At 41.8% G+C, this 25,339-nt stretch overlaps 2 protein-coding genes across 2 annotated transcripts; one reads left to right on the top strand and one right to left on the bottom strand.

Annotated features, from left to right (window-relative positions):
- Window positions 1-3,951: 3,951 nt before the first annotated feature.
- On the bottom strand, window positions 3,952-6,413 carry tlr1 (toll-like receptor 1). Its single transcript, XM_034181580.1, is given in 4 exon segments — window positions 3,952-4,892; window positions 4,895-5,397; window positions 5,399-5,476; window positions 5,478-6,413. Coding segments are annotated over 4 exon segments (2,367 nt in total). The 5' UTR covers window positions 6,374-6,413; the 3' UTR covers window positions 3,952-4,002.
- A 4,780-nt stretch (window positions 6,414-11,193) lies between these two features.
- On the top strand, window positions 11,194-24,576 carry klb (klotho beta). Its single transcript, XM_034181578.1, has 6 exons — window positions 11,194-12,264; window positions 13,592-14,105; window positions 14,180-14,448; window positions 14,587-14,843; window positions 15,067-15,986; window positions 23,907-24,576. The coding sequence occupies exons 1-6, from the start codon at window positions 11,518-11,520 to the stop codon at window positions 24,269-24,271; spliced, it is 3,072 nt and encodes a 1,023-aa protein (XP_034037469.1). The 5' UTR covers window positions 11,194-11,517; the 3' UTR covers window positions 24,272-24,576.
- The last annotated feature ends 763 nt before the right edge of the window (window positions 24,577-25,339 follow it).

Raw genomic sequence — 25,339 nt, 5'->3', positions numbered from 1 at the left:
TTGAATACACCACAAAGACAAGCTATTTAATGTTCAAACTGATAGACTTTATTGTTTTTGTGCAAATATTTGTTCATTTTGAAATGGATGCCTGCAACACATTTCAAAAAAGCTGGGACAGGGACAACAAAAACATGGGGAAAGTTGATGAAAGTTCAAAAACACCTGTTTGGAACATTCCACAGCTGAACAGGTTAATTGGAAATAGGTGAATGCCATGATTGGGTATAAAAGGAGCATCCCCAAAAGGCTCAGCCGTTCACAAGCAAAGATGGGGCGAGAATCACCACTTTGTGAACAACTGCGTGGAAAAAAATAGTCCCAACAGTTTAAGAACAATGTTTCTCAATGTTCAATTGCAAGGAATTGAGGGATTCAATCATCTACAGTCCATAATATAAACAGAAGATTCAGTGAATCTGGAGAACTTTCTACGCGTAAGCGGCATGGCCAAAAATCAACATTGAATGCCTGTGACCTTCGGTCCCTCAGGCGGCACTGCATTAAAAATTGTACATTGTTATTATGTTCCAAAAACAGCGTTTTCAGTTTTAAAAGTGTTTATTTCTCACTAGCTTTTACATAATATACGAGAAACGTATGTAAACACACAAAACAAAGCAATGTTGGAGAGACCAGCCACTGACATCACAGTGCAGCTCTACTCTGATTGGCTGTCACGCCTGCCACTCAAAAACAAAACTGAACAGATTGAAACAATGTGACATTTTAACCTCTTAAAATAGGTCAAGGTTAGCCATCTTTGAACTTGTCTAAGGTCTGTGTCCCAAGAATGTTCCCTATAAATTTGAAGACTCTAGCAGTAATAGGACTGGACTTACTACAGCAGTGATTCTCAACCGGGGTGCCGCGGCACCCTAGGGTGCTGTGATCGATCGTCAGGGGTGCCGTGGGTATTTTTAATATTCGCGATTATTTTTCATATTCGCGATTACCGTGAATTATTTATTTTATCCACAAAGCATAAAACGACTCAGAATCTGACGTCATTGTGCTGCAGCCTCGCTCTCGTCTTAAGGCGGGACAATAACAAGGAGGCTGACGGCCGATTAAAACAGTACCGTCTCCTTCAAAAGCCGTCTAAAATGCGGAGCTGTCGGTGTGTGTGTCTGTGCCTGTGTGTGCACGCGCGCGGAGTTAACAGGCTGCAGACTGCGAGGGAGGGGGTGGGGTGGGTCAGGGAGGGGAGGGGCTGGGTGAGGGAGATTCCTGAATGCAGGCGCGACACGTTCAGTGCGCAGCGAGCGCGGAGCAGAGAGAGGATTTTAAATGGAGTGAACATGTTAACAAAACGAAAACGTCAAGCTTTTACTTCTCTCTGAACTTTCTCTAAAGGTGTGATTCTGCCGTTACCGTCCTGTTCACACCATGTGCGCGTCGTATGCTGAATTTATGAGATCATGAGATGAAATAAACGGTCAAATAGCTTTAAAAACATATTTAAAAAATAAGAATATATGAATGAACTGAGATACACACACACACAAAAAAATGTTCAGACGCACAGATCACAAAAAGCAGGTGAGAACTCTGAACTTTAACAGCTGTTATTTTCCAAAGGTATTTATTTGTTCAGTCTTGAGCTTAATGTAGTGTTTAAGCACAAAACGTGACTGATGAGGAGAAACAATTTCAGAAATGCAACAGAAACAACCACAAATCAGAAACAGTTGGGACTGTATGTAAAATGAAGATAAAAATAAAAATGTTGCACCATTCCCAGTTTCTCCACTCACAGAAGCCAAACGTTCTTCCAGAGTTGTGTAATTATACTACAATAGTAGAATATAAAGAAGGGGAAAAAAAGAAAAAAAAATAGACAATATATTCGTCAATCGCAATTATTTGTCTGACAATTAATCATCTCCAGAAATTTCTAATCGTGACAGCCCTACTTGAGATCAGAGCACAAAATGCTTGAGGATTTTCGAAATGCGATGTTTTCTGTATCGATTTTCTACTGCGATAATTGGGTTTTGCGCAAAACCAGAGGTAATAGCATTATAATATTATTTTAGTTGGTGGTGTGCCGCAGGATTTTGTAAATATAAAAAGGGTGCCGCGACTCAAAAAAGGTTGAAAAACACTGTACTAGAGAAGCTTGAATCTTCGACTGGACTGGGTTGCTTGACGCGAGGATGTTTCGCTTCAAATCGCATAAGCTTCCTCAGCTAAAATTCTTGCTCTGGTAGTCTGACTTCTGTCTTGACTCTTGTAGAGAAGAATAAACAGAAGCCAACAAAAGCTGGAGGTTTTTTTTTTTGTTTTTTTTTTTAACTCTTGGAGATCTGTCTTAACACCACATATTTCCTGTTTAGGGGGAATTACTACAGGCAGATCCATGATTGTGCGATGGGGTCTCCGGTATCCCCCATTGTGGCCAATCTGTACATGGAGCAAGTGGAGAAGACAGCCTTGACGTCTTTCACGGGCATCTCTCCCAGTCACTGGTTCAGATATGTCGATGACACATGAGTTAAAATCAAACAACAGGAGGTTGAGGACTTTACAGAACACATCAACTCGGTGGATTCCAATATCAAGTTCACACGTGAGGATGCCAGAAACAACCATTTAGCCTTCTTGGACTGTGATGTTACGATTGGAGAGAACAGGCAGCTCCAGACAGGGGTTTACAGAAAAACCCACTCACACTGACCAATATCTGCTCTTTGGCTCAAACCACCCCCTTGCACACAAGCTCGGGGTGATCAGGACTCTTCAACACAGAGCCCTACAGGTACCCACAACTGCAGAGGGAAGGGCTAAAGAACAACTTGTACGGAAAGCCCTCACAGTATGTGGGTACCCATGATGGTCCCTGGACAAAGTGCAGAAGTCCCAGAAAACAAAGAGACCAGATAGACAGGAGACGGAGACAAGAAAAAGAGTGTCTCTCCCTTATTTAGCAGGAGTAGGGGAAAAACTACAGAGGATCTTCAGACAGCACAAAATCCCAGTTTACTTTAAACCGGTTAACACCTTGAGACAGAAATTAGTTCACCCTAAGGACAGGCTCCCTAGTTACAAACAGAGCAATGTAGTGTATTCTGTCAGATGTCAGGAAAACTGTAATGAACACTACATAGGTGAGACTAAGCAACCTTTACACAAAAGGCTATACCAGCACCGCAGAGAGGGCGCAAATGGACCTCAGTCTGCAGTTCATCTCCACCTGAAAACCACATGTTTGAGGACAAGGAAGTTAAAATCTTAGCCAGAGAGAAGAAATGGTTTGAGAGAGGTGTCAAGGAAGCATTCTATGTGAAACAGTTGAAACCCAGCCTTAACCGGGTTGGGGGTCTGAGACACGCTTTGTCCCCTGTTTACAATGGGGTACTCAGGTCAACGCAGTTTCAGTCTTTTGTTCATGGTAATGAGTCATTCACGTCATCAGGAGAGTCGTCAAGGGAGCCATCAGGAGAGGCTTCCGTCCCATCATTAGGAGGGACAGCTGCCCTGTCATTAGGAGGGTGCTAACTAGAGCACAATAGGTGCTAATTAGAGCTATTGTTTAGTCACTAGCCTATAGCAGTCGGCCTCTCGGTAGGAGGGGTCTGGTTAGGTTTAAAAAAACTCCAGCTTTTGTTGGCTTCTGTTTATTCTTCTCTACAAGAGTCAAGACAGAAGTCAGACTACCAGAGCAAGAATTTTAGCTGAGGAAGCTTCTGTGATTTGAAGCGAAACGTCCTCGCGTCAAGCAACCCAGTCCAGTCGAAGTTTCAAGCTTCTCTACTATGGAAACCACCTGGACAACTGAGAGCCTACACAGAAAGACTGGACTTACGCTGATCACAGAGACGGATGGACTCAGACACAAAAGCCTTTGCAATCCCCAATGGCCATATTTGATGGCCTCAGGTAAAAGTGACAGACTTTACTCACACTTTGTAGCTGAGCTAAATATTTAACACTAAATGTGGCTGTTTTACTTTTTGTCTACTCCATCACCATCCTGCTTTCTGCTGCCTCTTTCCCACATCACACTTCCAGTTCTGTAAGTGGTACATTTGGTAGATCTGCTTGCAGGGCTGCACTGAGATTGGCCCAGAACAATCTATGCTTTGCCCTGTCCTTTGGCCACTCCAAGTAGGTGTGTCTACTCATCATAGCTTTCAGCTGATAATACTTGGAGGGGATTGAGTGCTGAGGCAGAGGTTCAAGCAATACCAGGACAACATCTGCACCATGAGACAAGCGTTTGTGACTGGCAAAATAAAGCTCATAGTGGCACCACTCACTCTTGATAAAGTTAGCCAAGAGTACAAATACTGAATATCTGCTTTTTTCCACACAGTTCATGATGTTCTCAATGATTGTTTTTCCTGGTACAAAGTTCCTCTCGTGATAGCAGATGCATAGCTGACTTGTGGCACCTTCAAGGTTGGGAATAAGGGAATTGTGCACCCAACTGGCATTGTGTTGACTGTACAACACAAAAGCATGAAACTCAATTCCACCCAGATCCTCGGGCTGTACTTGCTGTTTTTTAGCACGATATTTAGCTCTGGTCCAATGCCAGATCATGCCAATGTACCATGGAACATCACATCGGTGACACAATGTCACAGCTGCAATTATCACTACGACAGCTGGGACCAAGATGGCTGCAGCCAGAAGGCCAACATTGCAGGAGATCTCTGGCAGTGTGATGTCTTTCAAGGTGAAGTCTCTGACGGCTTCTGGGTAAATGCAGTAATAACCTGATGGCCAATTCAGAAGGCGAATTCCTGTGTGGCCTTTCTGTTCAGATCTGATGCCAAGGTTTCTGAAACCTTTTAGTGCACAAGTGCAGGTGAAAAAGTTTTGGCTGACATCCAGTGTTTTCAGATTGGGGCAGCTATCCAGGTTGCCTGTGGTTGGGGCATGGTTGGATTTGCCCTGAGCAAAAGGAAACTAAGCATAGGGAACCTATCACATACTGGCAAATCCTGCAGCCTGTTGCTACTAAGATTTAGGCACAAAAGGTAGTCCATTTTAAGGATGGATAATGATACTGTAGAAATCTGGTTATTATGAAGGTCCAAGATCTTTGTTTTGTTTGGAAGACAATTAAAAACTGCATATGTCAGACCATTTGATGACAAGTTCATATTTGTGATGTTTGGTGCCCAGACACATTTCAGCAGATTGTCATATGTCAGGGAGTTGAGGCTTAGGTCCAAATGTTGTAGGGAATTCATATACTGTATACGTTTGCTCAGTAACTGAAGGTTCTTCAAATTGTTGCCAACTAGAGTCAGTTTCTTCAAATTGCCCAGATGCTCACATGCCACATTTTCTTGACCCTTCACTCCAGGAAAGATGGTATCAGATAGAGCACAGTGGGAGAAATCCATGTGGGTGAAATAACTTTGAGAGGTTGGGCAAGCCATATATAATGAGAGTCTCCACAATTGCTAAACTGTCCACTGGCATGTTCATTAAAAAGTTATATACTGCTTTTTGTGAAAAAAATCACCACAATCCTTCTGGCTAGGAATGATTTCATTTTTGATGATGTCACAGCAGTGTCTTTGAGAGGCATCTCGGACAGGACCACATCAGTCATGGTCAAATGGTCAAAGGAGGAATCAAGAACCATATTTATGCCACGAGTAAAGTCTTGCCATTTGATTGAACTGTTGGTGAGATAGAGATGAGATGTATGGATTTCCTCCATCTCACTCAGCTGCTTAGTAAGGTCTCTGTAGCCACCTGTCAAGTTCATGAGCTCCACCTCATTAAAACATGACAGCGCATCAGCCGTCAGATTGTGGCCTATTTGGTTATTAGTGAAGACGATCTGAAGCCTTTGAGCATCAACATGTTTCAGGCCACCTACTTCATAGCTAAATTCATCATCCAGGCAAAGGGTCAGTGTATGTAATCTCACCATAGCAATGTTCTTAAAGTCATCTGTATTGATGGTTTTTGGTCCAAGTGTCAGTCTTTTAAGGTTTACCAGGGAACTGAATTCACTCCCTAATGTCATTTTTTAAAACTTGTTAAAGGCCAAATTGAGTACAAGAAGATTTTCTATGTGGAGCAGGTATCGCTGATCCATGAGGTTCTCAAGACTGTTGTGTGACAGATCCAGATCCTCAAGCAGAGGAGTATTGAGAAATGTCTCTGCATCAATCTTCTCCAAAGTGTTCCCAGACATGTTGAGGAACCTCAGGTAAGGGGTATTGGTAAAGTCTCCACTATGAAGGTGCTGGATGCGGTTATGGGAAAGGTCTAAAGGTTCTACCATATGTTGGAGACCACTTGGGACAGAGGACAAATTCTTGGATGAGAGGTTGAGGGACCTGAGGGTAGAGGAAGTAGTCAACAAGGCTGCTGCCCAAATGGTCACAGTCACAGACCTCATTTTGAACCTGGTTGTAGAAAAACAGACAAAAGATGTGGTAACATAAACATACCAAACAGCTATACGAGGTCTGTCCGTAAAGTATAGGTCCTTTTTATTTTTTTCAAAAACGATATGGATTTCATTCATATGTTTTTACGTCAGACATGCTTGAACCCTCGTGCGCATGCGTGAGTTTTTCCACGCCTGTCGGTGACGTCATTCGCCTGTGAGCACTCCTTGTGGGAGGAGTCGTCCAGCCCCTCGTCGGAATTCCTTTGTCTGAGAAGTTGCTGAGAGACTGGCGCTTTGTTTGATCAAAATTTTTTCTAAACCTGTGAGACACATCGAAGTGGACATGGTTCGAAAAATTAAGCTGGTCTTCAGTGAAAATTTTAACAGCTGATGAGCGATTTTGAGGTGATTCTGTCGCTTTAAGGACTTTTCACGGTGCGAGACGTCGCGCAGCGCTCTCAGGTGGCGTCATCAGCCTGTTTCAAGCTTAAAACCTCCACATTTCAGGCTCTATTGATCCAGGACGTTGTGAGAGAACAGAGAAGTTTCAGAAGAAGTCGGTTTCAGCATTTTATCTGGATATTCCACTGTTAAAGGAGATTTTTTTAATGAAAGACGTGCGGGCGGATTGCAGCGTCGGCTCGCAGCCGCCGCGACGCTCCGCCACAGGAAAAACACCTCTGTTGGAAGCCTTGAGGACAAGTTGGAACATCTCCAGCTGATAAACAATTTCTCATATACTCACTCCACTGAAAGCCATCAAAAGCCAACTGGATTTTAACAAATGGTTGAATTTGAATTGAATACACCACAAAGACAAGATATTTAATGTTCAAACTGATAAACTTTATTGTTTTTGTGCAAATATTTGCTCATTTTGAAATGGATGCCTGCAACACGTTTCCAAAAAGCTGGGACAGTGGTATGTTTACCACTGTGTTACATCACCTTTCCTTCTAACAACACTCAATAAGCTTTTGGGAAATGAGGACACTAATTGTTGAAGCTTTGTAGGTGGATTTCCAAAAACAATTTGAAATATGGACTCATCAGACCACAACACAGTTTTCCATTTTGCTTCTGTCCATTTCAAATGAGCTCGGGCCCAGAGAAGGCAGTGGCGTTTCTGGATGTTGTTGATGTATGGCTTTTCCTTTGCATGGTAGAGTTTTAACTTGCACTTGTAGATGTAGCGGCAAACACTCTTAACTGACAATGGTTTTCTGAAGTGTTCCTGAGCACACACAGTAAGATCCTTTACACAATGATGTCTATTTTTAATGCAGTGCAACCTGAGGGATCGAAGGTCACAGGCATTCAATGTTTGTTTTCGGCCTTGCCGCTTATATGTGGAAAGTTCTCCAGATTCTCTGATTATATTATGAACTGTAGATGATGGAATTGAGAAACATTGTTCTTAAACTGTTGGAATATTTTTTCACACAGTTGTTCACAAAGTGTTGATCCTCGCCCCATCTTTGCTTGTGAACAGCTGAGTCGTTTGGGGATCGCAATTAGTGTCCTCAGTTCCCAAACGCTTATTGAGTGTTGTTAGAAGGAAAAGTGATGTAACACAGTGGTAAACATACCACTGCCCCAGCTTTTTTGAAACGTGTTGCAGGCATCCATTACAAAGTGAGCAAATATTTGCACAACAACAATAAAGTTTATCAGTTTGAACATTAGGGCAGCACGGTGGCTTAGTGGTTAACACTGTTGCCTCATAGTGAGAAGGTCGTGGGTTCAATTCCCGACTGTGGCCTTTCTGTGTGGAGTTTGCATGTTCTCCAGTTTCCTCCCACATCCAAAGACATGCAGGTTAGGTGGGTTGGAATCTTTAAATTGTCTGTAGGTGTGCGGGTGGGTGTGAATGTGTTTGTTTGTCTGTTTGTGGCCCTGTGACAGACTGGGGTCCTGTCCTGGGTGTACCCCGCCTTGCACTCTATGACTGCTGGAATAGGCTCCAACCTGACCCTTAATTAAGCGACCCTTAATTGGACTAAGTGGTTGAAGATGAGTGTGTGTGTGTGTGTGTGTGTGTGTGTTTGTGTGAGTTTCAACATTAAATATCTTGTCTTTGTGGTGTATTTAATTGAATATAGGTTGAAGAGGATTTGCAGATCATTGTATTCTGTTTTTTTTTTTAACATTTTATACAACATCCCAACTTCATTGGAATTGGGGTTATATGAACCTGACAAAGTGGTTGTTGCGTAAATGCAGTGCAGTATCTTAGCGACCACACTGAGGTTAGTGTACGTGACGGATGAATGTTTTCCAAATCAATTTACTTATCCTGCTAATGCCTTGCAGCAGAGTGCATCCTGGGTAACTACGTTGTTTACTCTCCATCTGGACGCAATAACATAAAGAAAAAGAACAGGAACGGGATTCTGCGAGGGGCTTTTATGTGCTTTTTGCACTTTTATAAGGACAAGTATATTTGTTCAGAGGTGTGCATTGGCACAAAAACATATCTTCCCGGCAGTGGTGTTTATTTTGAGCTTGGGGAACTTCAGCTTCCCCTCACCCAGTGTTACTCACAGTGCAGGTGGAATTAAATTGAATAAGGTGATATGAGCTGGTGTATCGTATCACACTTTGATCAAATCTCACAAGAACAGTCTGGCCATGAGACCGCAGAGAACAGCTTGTTTTTGTCAGCATCATATTGCATTATTTCCGCTGTCTTCACCTCTTATTCGATAAATGTGAAGAACGTGCCAACATCGACTTGAAATGTGAAATTGCCCAGTTTAAAGGAGAAATTCTGTTTCAGAAACATGCATATGAGCATATGATTGATCAGTCATGTTTGAAAGTACACTCAACAAAAATATAAACGCAACACTTTTGGTTTTGCTCCCATTTTGTATGAGATGAACTCAAAGATCTAAAACTTTTTCCACATACACAATATCACCATTTCCCTCAAATATTGTTCACAAACCAGTCTAAATCTGTGATAGTGAGCACTTCTCCTTTGCTGAGATAATCCATCCCACCTCACAGGTGTGCCATATCAAGATGCTGATTAGACACCATGATTAGTGCACAGGTGTGCCTTAGACTGCCCACAATAAAAGGCCACTCTGAAAGGTGCAGTTTTGTTTTATTGGGGGGGGGGGGGGGGTATACCAGTCAGTATCTGGTGTGACCGCCATTTGCCTCATGCAGTGCAACACATCTCCTTCGCATAAAGTTGAAGAGAACACCTCTCCAATGTGCCAAATGCCAGCGAATGTGAGCATTTGCCCACTCAAGTCGGTTACGACGACGAACTGGAGTCAGGTTGAGACCCCGATGAGGACGACGAGCATGCAGATGAGCTTCCCTGAGATGGTTTCTGACAGTTTGTGCAGAAATTCTTTGGTTATGCAAACCGATTGTTTCAGCAGCTGTCCGAGTGGCTGGTCTCAGACGATCTTGGAGGTGAACATGCTGGATGTGGAGGTCCTGGGCTGGTGTGGTTACACGTGGTCTGCGGTTGTGAGGCTGGTTGGATGTACTGCCATATTCTCTGAAATGCCTTTGGAGACGGCTTATGGTAGAGAAATGAACATTCAATACACGAGCAACAGCTCTGGTTGACATTCCTGCTGTCAGCATGCCAATTGTACGCTCCCTCAAATCTTGCGACATCTGTGGCATTGTGCTGTGTGATAAAACTGCACCTTTCAGAGTGGCCTTTTATTGTGAGCAGTCTAAGGCACACCTGTGCACTAATCATGGTGTCTAATCAGCATCTTGATATGGCACACCTGTGAGGTGGGATGGATTATCTCAGCAAAGGAGAAGTGCTCACTATCACAGATTTAGACTGGTTTGTGAACAATATTTGAGGGAAATGGTGATATTGTGCATGTGGAAAAAGTTCTAGATCTTTGAGTTCATCTCATACAAAATGGGAGCAAAACCAAAAGTGTTGCGTTTATATTTTTGTTGAGTATAGAACACAAGGCAATGATCACAGGAAACCTGGATGTGCTGGTCATTTGTGTGCATATGTGTGTTGGAAACTCATGCGAGTTACTTCTTATGAAACTAAGATCAGAGTACAGGCTAATTATTGACAAACCATCTTTACACACTGCAAAAACTGATATCTAAGAAAGTAAAAAAAAAGAGAGACTTGTTTAAAGAAAATTTGACTTTATTTTTGTCTAAATAGAAAAATAGTCTTGTCAAGCATTTTTTTAACATAAAAAATGTATTATTTTGGGAAAATGTATGTCACTTTTACTTAAGTTTTTTTTTTTCAAATAATATCAACCTGTATTTAACCAGTAACAAGGAAAGGCAATGGATTTCAAATCATCCGAGCAAAGAAACAAGATTGTTTTCCTTATTTTAAGACAGAGGCTAATCTTAAAATAAGAATTCTGTCTAGTTTTAAGGCACATTTTGATTATTCAGTGCCGAGACATTTTGCTAGTTTTGAGAATTCTAAGCAAGTAAATTTTTCTTATCCCACTGGCAGATTTGTTTTTGCTTAATTGAAGACAGTTTGGTTAGATTTCGGATTATTTGGCTTATTTTGAGTGCAGTAATCAAAAGCATATTTGTCTGCAAGGTTGTGTAGGATTACTTTGAAATGTAATCCAAAAGTAATCAGATTACAAGTAATCCAAATGTATGTACATACATACATGTAATCCACATGTATTCTTTCAAAGTAATCCTACCCAACCTTGTTTGTCTGTGTGTCTTAACTGGTGCCAATCAGTAATATCCCCAAAGTGTTCATCAAGGTGATTTGACTTTCTGATTAAAAACTACGTTAAAAGCAGAAGGAAGGATTTGAAATAAATTCACCAGGAATTTCTGTAGTCATATGTGCAACTGTGTGCTTATGACTCAACCTTTGGATGTGTGAACATTATGTGGCAGGGAGGGGCTGTGTGGGAGCGCAAGTACAATGAGGAGTAGATAGCCGTGTCTGAACGAGTCTTGAGATAGATACTGCACCTACACGCGGCTCCACATGTCCGCTGCTTCTCTCTTCTGCCACTGATTTTTGTTTTTCCTCGTCTCTCCTGCACCACCATGCATCTCTTGTTTCTTGCAAGAAGAGCCGTAATATTGCACAGAGGTTTGACTGAGGCTGTATATTCCCATCAAGTGGATTTCTGAAAGAAGGTCGACTCAGTATGATGAACCATCATTCTTTCCCCGCACTTAACTGTGTCTTGCTCCTGTTGTGGGTGTCTGATTGGAACAAGGTGACCTGTTCCCATGGTGAGGGCAGGAAGATTTGGCAACAGCCCAAACTGGACTCCTACAACAAATACTTTCTTCATGACACCTTCCCTTTAGGATTCCTTTGGGGATCGGGAACGTCTGCTTTCCAGACAGAGGGAGCTTGGGACAAGGATGGGAAGGGCGTTTCCATTTGGGACCATTTCACCCATTCTAATATCACTGATGATTTGGCAAATGCCAACATGGCGAGTGATAGCTACACTCGCTGGGAAGAAGATGTGGAAGCACTGGACTACCTGGGTGTCAAATCATATTCCTTCTCTCTTTCCTGGCCCAGACTCTTTCCTAACGGGAATGTCAGGGATCAACCCAACAGAGCTGCAGTGGAGCATTACAGCCGTCTCATAAACACGCTTCTGGAAAAGAAAATTGAGCCCATTGTGACCCTTTATTACTGGGACCTGCCACAGGTCCTGCAGGAGCGCTTTGGAGGATGGAGAAATGATACACTGGTGGGACTGTTTAACGAGTATGCTACCTTCTGTTTCCATACATTTGGAAGCCGTGTCAGATATTGGCTTACAATGGATAACCCGTATCTAGTAGCTGTGCAGGGGTATGGGACAGGTATGCATGCTCCTGGAGAATCACTAGGTCTTTCAGGATCTCTGACTGTAGCCCACAACTTGATTAGAGTAAGTCAAACGAGTGGCAATATCCTGTAGTGATATTATGATACAGTGATTTATATCCCAAAGGTGTAACTGCAGTACACAAATTATCTCCAGTCATATAGACTTTAACCTTCTGCGAGTTTTATCAGTTTATGTTTGTCAATGAATGTCTGCATCTGTGTGATGATTTTGAGGTCAAGAGACACTGGCGCAACTGCAGATTGTTTGTTTGAAATGAAATGAAATGCAGATAGTGAAGTAACTGATACAATGCCTTAATGCTCTCTTAATTTGATCAAGTCAAGGATCTGTTGGTCATATTTTACTGTGACAGGTACGTAATTGGTAATCAAGGCACTTAAAAAGAGGAAGGAATAAAGGTCAAAGTCCACCACATCAGCACTTTTTTGTTGGAGTCCATGTGTGACATGCAGTCATGCAGTCATACAGTTGTGTATCTTTAATAATCAGTTGTGCAGTCTTGCATAGAGGGAACAAGTACAAATTTAAACTGAGAAATCGGAAAACTCAGCAGTCAAATGCATTGTTTTAATGATTCATTTATTACTTAATCCAAGGCTGCTGTTGCCATTGGATTATGTGTCTGTTAATACCACAATAGTAATTGAAGGCTTCAAATGAAAAATCCAGCAATGCACATGGCTGCTATCAGTGTGCAAAATATTAAAGAATATGAACATTTCATTCATGGAAATCAATGATTTTTCCAATACATTTTCCTTTAAATCCCCATTTTAAACTGCATTTTTCTCCATTAAAAAAAATGGAGATCTGAGTTTTGCATCTCAACCCTTCATATAGGCACCAGTATGTCCTTAAAAGATTTTAGGGAAATTTTAGCTGCTGAGAGGTAACGCGGGCTATCCCACATGTGGGTCATTTTGCACTTGCAAGCTCACAAAACACAAGAACAAATTTTTACAGAAAGTGCCACATTTTAGATGTCAAAAAAGTTGAAACCATAGAAGATTATATGACATTTTAAAGGTTAGAAAATTGTGAAAATTACAAGATCGGTATCTGAAAAATGTTGATTTTGCAGGATATTCCACTTCAGCTCACAGTTGTTTGCTGGGATGTTTCAAAAAGGAACAAATGATTACTTTTGGTGTGGAGCTGAAACCATTTGCAGCAATTTTTCAAGAGAATTTATTTGTGAAACATATTTTCAGAGACTTCTGATTATTGCACATACAGTGCAATACTTGAGTAATACATACGTGTCCTACGATGGTTTTTCACCACTTGTTTTGTGATGCCAAATGCACATAATTTAAAAAACAATTCTTATTCTTATAATAATAGGTCTTCTGTATTGTTTTTTCAGGCACATGCCAAGGCTTGGCACACTTATAACACCCACTTCCGCCCATTCCAGAAGGGTGAGGTGTCCATTGTTCTGGGTTCCCACTGGGTTGAGCCTCAAAGAGGCCACATCAACACCAACAATGTTGAGTTTTGCCAACAGTCAATGGAAGCTGTGCTTGGGTGGTTTGCTAATCCCATTTTTGGGGATGGAGAGTACCCACACTCTTTAAAAAACAGGCACGGCCCCCTTCTGCCCACTTTTACCTCTGAGGAGAAGCAGTGGATTCATAAGACAGCTGACTTTTTTGCTTTGTCCTTTGGTCCTAACAACCTTCGCTTGGGCCGGAACCTGCCCCTGTACGGGCAGACTGTGACCCCCGAGCTGAGGCGTGTTCTGGCCTGGGTTAAGTTGGAGTATGGGGACATGAGGGTGCTGGTGACTGAGGGAAGCTGGTTCTCTGAAGCCAGTGTGGGAAGAGAGGACACTGTGGCCATCTACCTTATGAAGCGGTTTATCAACCAAGTCCTACAAGGTTAGTAATGAAAACTGAAAAAATGTCATGAAACTTTGAGCATTTTCACTGTTTTATTGTGTTTTTTGTTTCAGCTATCAAGTTTGAAGAGGTGCAGGTATTTGGCTACTCTGCATGGTCATTGGTGGATGGATATGAATGGAATTATGGCTATACTGTTAGGCGTGGCCTTTTTTACATCGATTTTAGTCAACCCAACCGAACAAGGACTGCCAAAACATCAGCTCAGTACTACAGGCGTGTTGTTGCTGACAATGGTTTTCCCAGTGATGACACTTCCAAAGAGGTCAGAGGCCGATTTCCCTGTGATTTTCATTGGGGCATTGCTGACTCCACCTTACAGGTAAGAGAAGGGAACAAAATAAGAACATACACCAGAGAAAAGTGATTTTACAACAAATCTGTAGCACACTTTGTCTTATTACATGTGCAGTTGTGGTAAAATAACTGGTTTTCTCCTGTCATGTCTTTAAAATTGCAGGTACACTTCCATCCTTTCTCACCGCAGTTTTCAGACCCCCATTTATACAGTTGGAACATGACAGGAGATGGATCACTGCATCCAATCTCAGGAGTGAAACTCCGCACCAGAGGTGCCCAGTGCACGGACTACTTAGCTATCCGTGGTCATCTTCGTCTGTTTGCGTCTACTGGTGCATCTCACTACCGCTTTGCCTTAAATTGGTCTCTGATTTTACCCCAGGGAGACATCTCAAATGTGAACACTGATGCTCTGAGGTACAAAAACCATAAACATGACTCACACTTTTTAAAACTGGATTTCAAACAAAACTGTAATTAAAAAGTGCTCATTATCAAGCAATTTAGACAAATTCAAAACCACAAAGATGACTTTCAAATACAGTATATTCTCAAGTGATATGGTTCTTTTAGTCTTGATATTCCAAGTTTATTTTTGTATTTTATACATATTCTCTGTCTGACATGATTACACCTAAAGGTACTACTGCTGTATCCTCACGGAACTGAAGAAGCTGGACCTGGAGGCAGTCGTTGTTCTCTACTACCCCACATACAAAGCACCCAATCTTGGCTTACCTGGGCCATTGCATTCCTCTGGGGGCTGGCTCAACTACAGCACAGTAGAAGCCTTTCAAAAATATGCAGCACTCTGCTACCAGAAGCTGGGCTTGTGGGTTCGATACTGGATCACAATTAATGAGCCCAACAGACTCATTGATGTTTATTCCACTGGCAGTGAGCAGCATCGGGCAGCTCATTACCTTCTTCTGGCCCATGCAAAAGCATGGAGGTTGTATGAGCGAGACCATGCTACTCAGCAGAAGGCATTAGTATCACTCGCGCTGCATGCTGATTGGGCCGAACCTGCCAACCCATTCCTAGAGTCACATACAACAGCAGCCCAAAGATTTCTTCTGTTTGAACTTGCTCGCTTCTTAAGTCCTTTGCTGGAGAGTATATATGAAGACAGTGGTGACTACCCACAAGAAATTAAAACATATCTGGCGGAGAGACCCCCCTCAGGACTTAACGAGTCCTCTCTTCCCACTTTTACTGAGATGGAGCGGGAAGAGCTAAAAGGAGCGTTGAGTTTCATAGCACTCAACCATTTTACTACACATTTAATCTCTCCATATGAGCACACGCAGACCACTGTCCGGCAGAAACAACCCCCAGATCACGACTGTCTGATCCTCTCCGACCCAACCTGGCCCTCCTCCAGCCTCGGGCAGGCTCTTGTGCCCTGGGGCCTAAGGAAGATCCTGAACTGGGTGAGCCAGAGATATGGAAGGACTCTACCGATCATTGTCACAGCCAGCGGGGTTGATGACCTGGCTCCTTTGGAGGACAAAATGAGGCAACACTACCTCAAGAATTATCTACAGCAAGCTCTAAAAGGTGGGTCTGGTACTTCAGATTGTAATCCAAGAAACTACTTCCATTTGCCATTCTTCAACCAGCCTGTTGTTACTGTTGCTGCACAGTGCATAGTTTAATTATATTTTAGTGGCAATAAAACTGTACAATATACATATCTTCAAAGCAGTAAATCAGTGTAACTCAGAGTTAATGAGAAACCTTTGAGATCATAAAGTGGGAGATGGCAGAACAAACAGTGGAGCCACAACAACAAACCGTGTTGTTTGTACATGTATACATTTATTGATTTACATAGTTCTAGCTCCAGTTAAGCTACTAAAGAACAAATTGGGTACGTGGTGACCTGGAGGTTAGAGAAGTGGGCTTGTAACCAGAGGACCTCAGTTCAATTCCCTGTCACTAAGGTGTGATTGAGCAAGTTCCTTAGTACCACATTTCTCCCAGCGTACAGCTGGACACCCTGACATCTTTTTGTCTGTGAATGGGTGAATATGAGGTAACATTGTAAAACGCTTTGACCATCTGGCTCAGATGGAAGAGTGGTATACATACATGGCATTTCACACATTTGAAATTATTTATTTTTTCCTTAAACTCAAACTCAAAGCAAATCTCTACATCTTGATATAAATTAATTAAAAATATAAAAGCCAAGACAACGGGCTGCATAAGTAAGTAAGTAAGTAAGTACATTTTATTTATATAGCACCTTTCACAGACAAGAGCCACAAGGTGCTTCACAACATAAAAGCAGAGTACACCACACAAAACATCAGACAATGGCCGAGACATAAAAACATAAAACAAACATAGGATAACAGAGCAGCCTAAAAGCTAAGCAAACGCTTGAGTTAAAAAGAAAGTCTTAAGTTGGCTTTTAAAAGTATCGACAGAGTCCAGTGAGCGCAGAGAGAGCGGGAGACCATTCCAAAGCCTGGGAGCAACAGCCTGGAAGGATCACTCTCCTCTGGTTGCAAAATGGGTGCGAGGAACCATCAACAGATTTTGGTCCACAGACCTCAAAGCCCTGGCAGGGGCATAAGGCTGGATGAGGTCACAGATATAGGGAGGCGCCTGGCCATGTAGAGCTCTAAAAGTTAAAACCAAAATTTTAAAATTGATCCTGAAGGACACTGGTAGCCAATGAAGCTCTTTTAAAATTGGGGAAATATGAGTCCTTCTGTTAGCTTGTGTCAGAATTCTTGCTGCAGAGTTCTGTACCAACTGCAGTCGACGCAACTCCTTGTTTAGACATGAAAACAAACTGTTACAATAGTCTAAACGTGTTGACACAAAAGCATGAATGATAAGCTCTAAATCATTTCGAGACACCATTTTCCTGAGCTTAGAGATGTTTCTTAATTGAAAGAAGCAATTCCTCGTCAGCTGTTTACAATGCTGTACCAACGACATGTCTTTGTCAAAAATGACACCCAGGTTTCGAAGACATGATTTAGCAGACTGGCCCAGGTCTCCCAAGTACTGCTGAATACCTGGAATATGGGCATCAGGGGCAATAACCAATGTCTCTGTTTTGTCTGCGTTAAGATGAAGAAAGTTATTCGTTAGCCATTGTTTAATTTCCGCCAAACAATGGAGGAGGGAATCAAGCCTCTTATTCTCAGATGGCTTAAAGGAGCAGTAAAGCTGGATGTCATCCGCAAATAACTGGTAAGAGACATCAGTAAATCTTTGAATGATCCTACCTAAAGGGATCAAGTACAATAAAAACAAAATGGGGCCCAATACAGAACCCTGAGGGACTCGACATAATAGGTCCGCAGACTCTGACCTTATCTGGTTAGCAAAAACGCTAAAGCTGCGCCCAGACAGATATGAAAAAAACCACAGAAGAACTGACCCCGACAGTCCGACATGATCCCTCAGTCTATTCAGCAGGACCTGGTGGTCAACAGTATCAAAGGCAGAGGACAAATCCAAAAGAACCAACACGGTGGATTTCCCAGCATCAGCAGACATCATAATGTCGCTGGACACTTTCAAAAGAGCCATTTCCGTAGAGTGTTGTCTATGAAAACCGGACTGAAACATGTCATGAATGTTATTCTGATCCAGGAAGAGTGTCAGTTGGTCTGAAACCACCCTCTCGAGGATCTTAGACAGGAATGGGAGCTTAGAAATAGGTCTAAAACTACTTAGCTCCATTTGATTTAAACCTGTTTTTTTCAGTAGAGACAACACTATGGCATGCTTAAAAGCACTGGGAAACACATCGGTAGACAAAGAAAGATTTACCATTCTAGTAACGCATGGACCAATTACCTCAAATACTTTAATAAAGAGCCTGTAGGGAAGGATGTCCAATGAGCAAGAGGAAGGTTTCATCTTGCTCACCAATGCCGAAATATCAGCAAGTGTCACAGCCCTAAATGAAGACCAAATGCTGGGAGCAGGCTCAATAACAATAGAAGTACCACACAGGGATGGTGAAATTTTATCCTTAATCAACTTGATTTTGTCAGTGAAAAAACTCAAAAAAGCATTGCTGTCAGCTTCAGAAAACACAGGAGTAACTGAAGCAGCAGGACATACAAGAGAGTTGATTGTATCAAACAACACTCTGGGATTCTTCTTATTCACAGACACCAGCTGACGTATGTAGACAGAACGGGCACTCTCAGCCATTTTGTTATATGATAGAACCAGCTCCCTGAGATGAAGCCTGTGAACCTCAAGTTTAGAGGATTTCCACAGGCGTTCAGTCCTTCGACAGTCTCTTAAGACTTAAGAGCTCTTCATTAATCCAAGGGCACTCATTTTTCTGTAAAGACACGTTGTATTTAACAGGAGCCAATCTGATCAAGAATAGTATCACAGTGATGGTTAAAACACTGGATAAAATTGTCCATATCAAGAAAATCAGTGAACAAACAAGGATTAAACATAGAAGAAAATCTTTCTGCAGTTTCAGCAGTGATGATACGCCTCCGAGACTTAACTTCTAAGGGCTTCTGATCAGAGCTGGAATGCAGGTCAAACGAAACAAGACTATGGTCGCTCAAGTGGACATCTTTTATAGACATATTTAAAATGTCTAGGCCAAGTGTAAAAACTAAATCTAAAATGTGACCCTTTTGGTGAGTGGGCTCAGAAACATGTTGCACAAAATTAAAAGCTTCAGTCAACGATAAAAGCTCCATAGCAGAGCAAGATAACTTGTCATCAACATGAAGGTTAAAATCTCCAAGAATTAAAACAGATTCCAACGTTATAATAGAGGATAAAAAGTCACTAAAATCCTTAAGAAAGGCAGTAGCAGGGCCTGGGGGGCGATAAACCAACACACAGAAAAATGGGTTTGAGAAACCCAGCTTGACCAACTGTGATTCAAAGGAGGGAAAATCCTGTGACTGTACCCCTTTACACACACAATCCTCTTTATAAACGATGGCAAGGCCCTCACCACGGCGACAGGGGTGGGGCTTCCCAAGGACACAGAACCCAGCAGGGCAGAGCTCATTTAAATGAAGAAATTCCTCTTCTCTCTGCCAAGTCTCCGAAAGGCACATTAAGTCCAACATTTCCGTTGATATAAGATCATTCAGGGAAAATGATTTGTTGGCGATTGAACGCACGTTCAATAAACCAAGGCGCAAGCTGGAAGACGTCACGTAGGCGCTGTCTGAGGCTCGCAATGGGATAGGACGAAGACAGTGGTCACGTGGACTCCAGCTGATCCGTGCAGGCGGAGGCGTAAACACGGAAGTGCACAGTAGCGATGGAACTACGCCACCAGGATACCAGCGCTGAGAAAAGTCTAGAACACCCGTACCTAACCGAACAGGTGTCGATGCAGATGTGCCATCACACACATCAAAGAGAGGAATGTGGTAGAGGAAGCGAGCCCATCCTCGGCCACCGGTGCTGGTGCCCAAACGCGCCACTGCACGCCTTCTCTTCACCTTGACACCAGCCCGCGAGCCTCTTCTCCTCTTATCCAAAAAGCCTTTTTTCCTCAGTCTCCTGCGGATCTTACACGGCGCCCTCAACAGCAGTGGATAATCAGGTGAGTCGGAGCTGGTAAAATAACATACGTTGTAAAAGTGGCCATTAGTAACCAACACAACAGGAGCCGAGCGACGGCCACGCCAGTCACAGGCGCCATCTTGAGTGGTAATGGGCTCCTTTGGAATAACACCTTCACATTCAATGATATGGAAAAGTCTTGGACTTTATTTACATCAATTTTGAAGAAATACAAACAGTATGGAGTAGATAGTTCTCAAAAACTGAGTGACTGTGCAAGAAGAGTGAAGAAAGCCACCAAGACATCCAGACAAACCAGAAGAAATTATAGGCTTCTGTGGCTGTGATTGGAGAAATTGTCCATAGTGCATGTTTTGCATTTTGTGTCACCAATTATACAGCTTCAAGATGAAGTGGTATAGAGGAGGATTTTCTTTGCTCAAAACATCAAATATAGGGCTTGCATCTCAGATGTACCTTCTGGCAAATTGTAGCTGAACTTTCAGGTCTTCTTTTTAAGAAAATCCTCCTCTATACCACTTCATCATGAAGCTCTCATTATGATTCACTCTGGACGCGCTTAAAGCGCTCTGGAGCACGTTTTCATCCAGGATGTCGCTGTACATTGCTGCATTCATCTTTCCCTCAGTCCTGACTAGCCTCCCAGTTCCTGCTGCTGAAAAACATCCTCAAAGCATGATGCTGCCACCAACATGCTTCACTGTAGGGATGGTGCCTGGTTTCCTCCAAACACGACGCCTGGCATTCACGCCATAGAGTTCAATCTTTTTCTCATCAGACCAAAGAATTTTGTTTCTCATGGTCTGAGTCAATGTCAATGTCATTTATATAGCACATTTACAACAACAGCAGCTGCCCAAAGTGCTTCACAGTAAAAACAATATATATATATATATATATATATATATATATATATATATATATATATATATATATATAAAGAGAGTCCTTCAGGCACCTTTTGGCAAACTCCAGGTGGGCTGTCATGTGCCTGTTACTAAGGAGTGGCTTCTGTTTGGCCACTCTACCATACAGGCCTGACTGGTGGATTGCTGCAGAGATGATTGTCCTTCTGGAAGGTTCTCCTCTCTCCACAGAGGAAGGCTGGAGCTCTGACAGCATGACCATTGGGTTCTTGGTCACCTCCCTAACTAAGGACCTTCTCCCCCGATCACTCAGTTTAGACAGGTGGCCAGCTCTAGGAAGAGTATAGAGCCAAACTTCCATTTATAGATGATGGAGGCCACTGTGCTCATTGGGACCTTCAAAGCAGCAGAATCTTCAGCAACAGGCCTCAGGGCCTGTATAGGAATAAGGCAGCCATAAAGGGGAAGTTACAAGAATCCACCATACATTCAAAATAGCAACAAAATAATGCCTACAACCTACTTTGTAAATGGTGGCACAATAGTGGTCCAACATCAGTATAAATTTGGCCAGCCAGTGGTATTACTATTACCAGTTTATCCTTTGCACCAGGGAAAATGGTCCATATAGAAATTTAATGATATTGCCAGCAATACATGTTGCAAGTCATCAGAAAAAGCAAGAGTATGTTAACTTCATCACGCCAGTTTAAGCTTTGGAAAAATGGAGTTTGAGTTCATTTATGGCTCTACCACAGGTTCCCCTTTAATACACATGTATTGTCTTTTCAACAGTTTGTGGGGGGAAACAGCTTCTGTCATATGACACAAATGTGGTGAATAGAGCTAATTTTAGGAAGGTTGTAAAAAAGTGAAGTTAAATGGACTGTATGTACTGCTATCCAAAAGTATTAGACCTCTTGGTATTTCACACATTTTTATTTGTTTATGCCATTTCAAATACAACATGTAAATCAGGCTTCTTACCATAAAAATTTCTAAAGTTATTTTCCTTAAAATCAAACTCAAAGCAAATCTCCACAACTTGATATTCATGAATGAAAAATATAAAGTCAAGATGATGGGTTGTATAAGTAATGGATCGCTTTGGTGTAATACTGAATATAGATTTGAGAGTAATATTATTTTTTGAGAAATTAAGGATCCAAACTACTGCAAAAAGACATTATGCTTACATCTGGAATCACTGTCCTGACAATATTAAAGTACTTGGTACTTTAGCAGGCTTAAAAGAGCATTACAAGAGTAATCAAATTGCTTGCTATAGTTTGATGACTTAGGTTTTTCAATTTTTGTTTTTTCTTTTGGTCATGTGTGTTGTGCGCCATGTTTGTCTGGTTGTGTTTTGTACATATGAGTTCATTGACTAATTTTGCATGCTTTTTTTGGTATCTGGTATCATGAGTGTGTGTATATGTAGGTATGTATGCATGTATACAAGTATATCTGTGTGTGTATATATATATATCACTCAACAGTCTAAGGCACACCTGTGCACTAATCATGGTGTCTAATCAGCATCTTGATATGGCACACCTGTGAGGTGGGATGGATTATCTCAGCAAAGGAGAAGTGCTCACTATCACAGATTTAGACTGGTTTGTGAACAATATTTGAGGGAAATGGTGATATTGTGTATGTGGAAAAAGTTTTAGATCTTTGAGTTCATCTCATACAAAATGGGAGCAAAACCAAAAGTGTTGCATTTATATTTTGTTGCGTATATATATATATCGGGTGTCCCAAAAAAATATGCAACATTTTATCAGTAAAGAAAATGGTCAAAGCATATATCTAGGAAATAAATTTATGGCTGGATAGAAAGTTGAAAGATTGAAGTTTTTCATACCAATGTCAGTATTAGCCCTGCATTTTGTCAGTCTCTTAGACAACTTCAGGGTCTCTGCAAGTAAAAAGAAACATAAGTGATTAAGGTTGTAGCATTTATATATATGTGTGTGTGTTTGTTGTAGAGTTGTTTTGTTATGAGTTTTTTGTTATTGTTGATTTGTGTGCCGAATAAATTCATTCATTCATTAATTCATAATCTGTTTTATTGCCAGTTTTCTTCAGACAAGTCAGGGGAAGGATGCATGAACACTGCCAAGTCATTGAAAAACTCTTGGACTTTATTTACATCAATTATGAAGAAATACAAACAGTATGGCTCTCTACAGTGCATCTGGAAAATATTCACAGCACGTCACTTTTTCCACAATTCGTTAGGTTACAGCCATATTCCAAAATGGATGAAATTCATTTTTTTCCCCTCAAAATTCTACACACAATAATCCATAATGACAATGTGAATAAAGGTTGCTTGGTTTTTTTTAGATGCAAATTTGCAAATTTCTTAAAAATGAAAAAAGAAATCACATGTACATAAGTATTCATAAGTATTCATCATCTGCTTGATGCCACAACGACTCCCTCTGGACGGGACACCAGTCCGACGCAGGGTACTTCCCCACCCGAGGCCGGTACCCATTTATAGACGAGTGGACTGAGACAATGTAGATTGTCTTTTCCGCTCTGTGCCCAAGGACACAGACAGGTATTATGAGCAGGATTTGAACCCAGGTCTCCTATATTGCCCAGGTCAGCTTCTTATCCACTCAGCTACCTGTTCTACACACTGCCTCATTCACTCTAATTACTTTTTTCCTCGACAAATGAAGAAACTGTCATGATGTCTTGGGTTGGAAAAAAAATAAAGTTATTCTTGAAGCACTTGTTCTTTTACGTTTCCACTGTGTCATTATGGCCCAGTCACACGGCACTTAACGAAGGGCAACGAAGCCCTAATGAAACAAGAAATCAGGACTTTCGTTGACTTTCGCTGGCATCGTTTAACCTTCCATCAGATTTGTTCCTGCAGCGGTCGCTTCGTCAGGATTTTTAAACTGTCAAAAAATTTGAACTAAGGTTTCCCAAAATATGCTGAACATTATGGTCATTCATTTTGATGAAATGGTATTAGGAGGAATTTGACTGCTGATAAATATACTCATTTGACTTTCTCACTTATTTTTTATTTTTCCAGCACGTCATTCAGATTCAGTCAACCTGCAGGGCTTTTACCTGTGGAAACTACAAGATCGACATGGTCCACAGTTTGGCCTTTTCACCTCAATCCACCACCAACTGAAGGCTAAAGCTTCTGTTGCCATGTACAGAGACATCATTGCTCATGGTGGTTTCCCTGAAGATAACACAGTGCAGACCTGCAGGCTCAGTGAGCTCCAGGACCCCTGCACTCTATGTGCATGGATCTCCAAGAACAAAGTACTGTTGGTGTTAGGAGGCTGTCTCGTTATAACAGTTGTTACTCTGGCATCAATTGTCATCATCCTCAGCACCAAAAGGACCCAAACAAGGAGCACAGGGAAGTGGAGGAAGCACAAGTGAAGACGGGAAGGTGCACAAGTGTACTCGTGCATATCTGCTCTTAAGTAGCTGACAGGATTCCACTCTGACAAACTTTGTGTTGACTGAATGTTTGAATCTATTCTTACAGTAACGTTAAAATCAGTTTTCCTGCAGCCACTGGTCTGGGAAGGCATCATCATCATCATCAGTATACTGTTATAACTACTGTAGTTATTTAAATGTGACTTATGTTATAATGTACATAGATCTATATATATTTTCGTGACAAGCAAAGAATGTCTATTTTACTTAAAATTTCAAAGAATTATGTTTTACACTAATGAGAATAAGAAAACAATGCCCTCTAGTGTCCTCAGAGCAGATAACTGTGATCAAATCAAATCAATTTTTTTATATAGCGCCAAATCACAACAAACAGTTGCCCCAAGGCGTTTCATATTGCAAGGCAAAGCCATACAATAATTACGGAAAAACCACAACGGTCAAAACGACCCCCTGTGAGCAAGCACTTGGCGACAGTGGGAAGGAAAAACTCCCTTTTAACAGGAAGAAACCTCCAGCAGAACCAGGCTCAGGGAGGGGCAGTCATCTGCTGGGACTGGTTGGGGCTGAGGGAGAGAACCAGGAAAAAGACATGCTGTGGAGGGGAGCAGAGATCAATCACTAATGATTAAATGCAGAGTGGTGCATACAGAGCAAAAAGAGAAAGAAACACTCAGTGCATCATGGGAACCCCCCAGCAGTCTAAGTCTATAGCAGCATAACTAAGGGATGGTTCAGGGTCACCTGATCCAGCCCTAACTATAAGCTTTAGCAAAAAGGAAAGTTTTGAGCCTAATCTTAAAAGTAGAGAGGGTGTCTGTCTCCCTGATCCGAATTGGGAGCTGGTTCCAGAGGAGAGGAGCCTGAAAGCTGAAGGCTCTGCCTCCCATTCTACTCTTACAAACCCTAGGAACTACAAGTAAGCCTGCAGTCTGAGAGCGAAGCGCTCTATTGGGGTGATATGGTACTAAGAGGTCCCTAAGATAAGATGGGACCTGATTATTCAAAACCTTATAAGTAAGAAGAAGAATTTTAAATTCTATT

Source organism: Thalassophryne amazonica, chromosome 11, assembly GCF_902500255.1.
Source record: "Thalassophryne amazonica chromosome 11, fThaAma1.1, whole genome shotgun sequence".
NCBI classification, from domain to species: domain Eukaryota; kingdom Metazoa; phylum Chordata; class Actinopteri; order Batrachoidiformes; family Batrachoididae; genus Thalassophryne; species Thalassophryne amazonica.
Note: the sequence above shows the minus strand (reverse complement) of the source record. Positions and strands in the feature narration are given on the sequence as shown.

Excerpts from the sequence above, each read along its gene's own strand:
- klb (XM_034181578.1), top strand. The coding sequence starts at position 11,518 with ATGATGAACCATCATTCTTTCCCCGCACTTAACTGTGTCTTGCTCCTG. Across the intron at positions 12,265-13,591 it reads TAGCCCACAACTTGATTAGA|GCACATGCCAAGGCTTGGCA; the intron begins GTAAGTCAAACG and ends TTGTTTTTTCAG. Across the intron at positions 14,449-14,586 it reads TTGCTGACTCCACCTTACAG|GTACACTTCCATCCTTTCTC; the intron begins GTAAGAGAAGGG and ends TTAAAATTGCAG.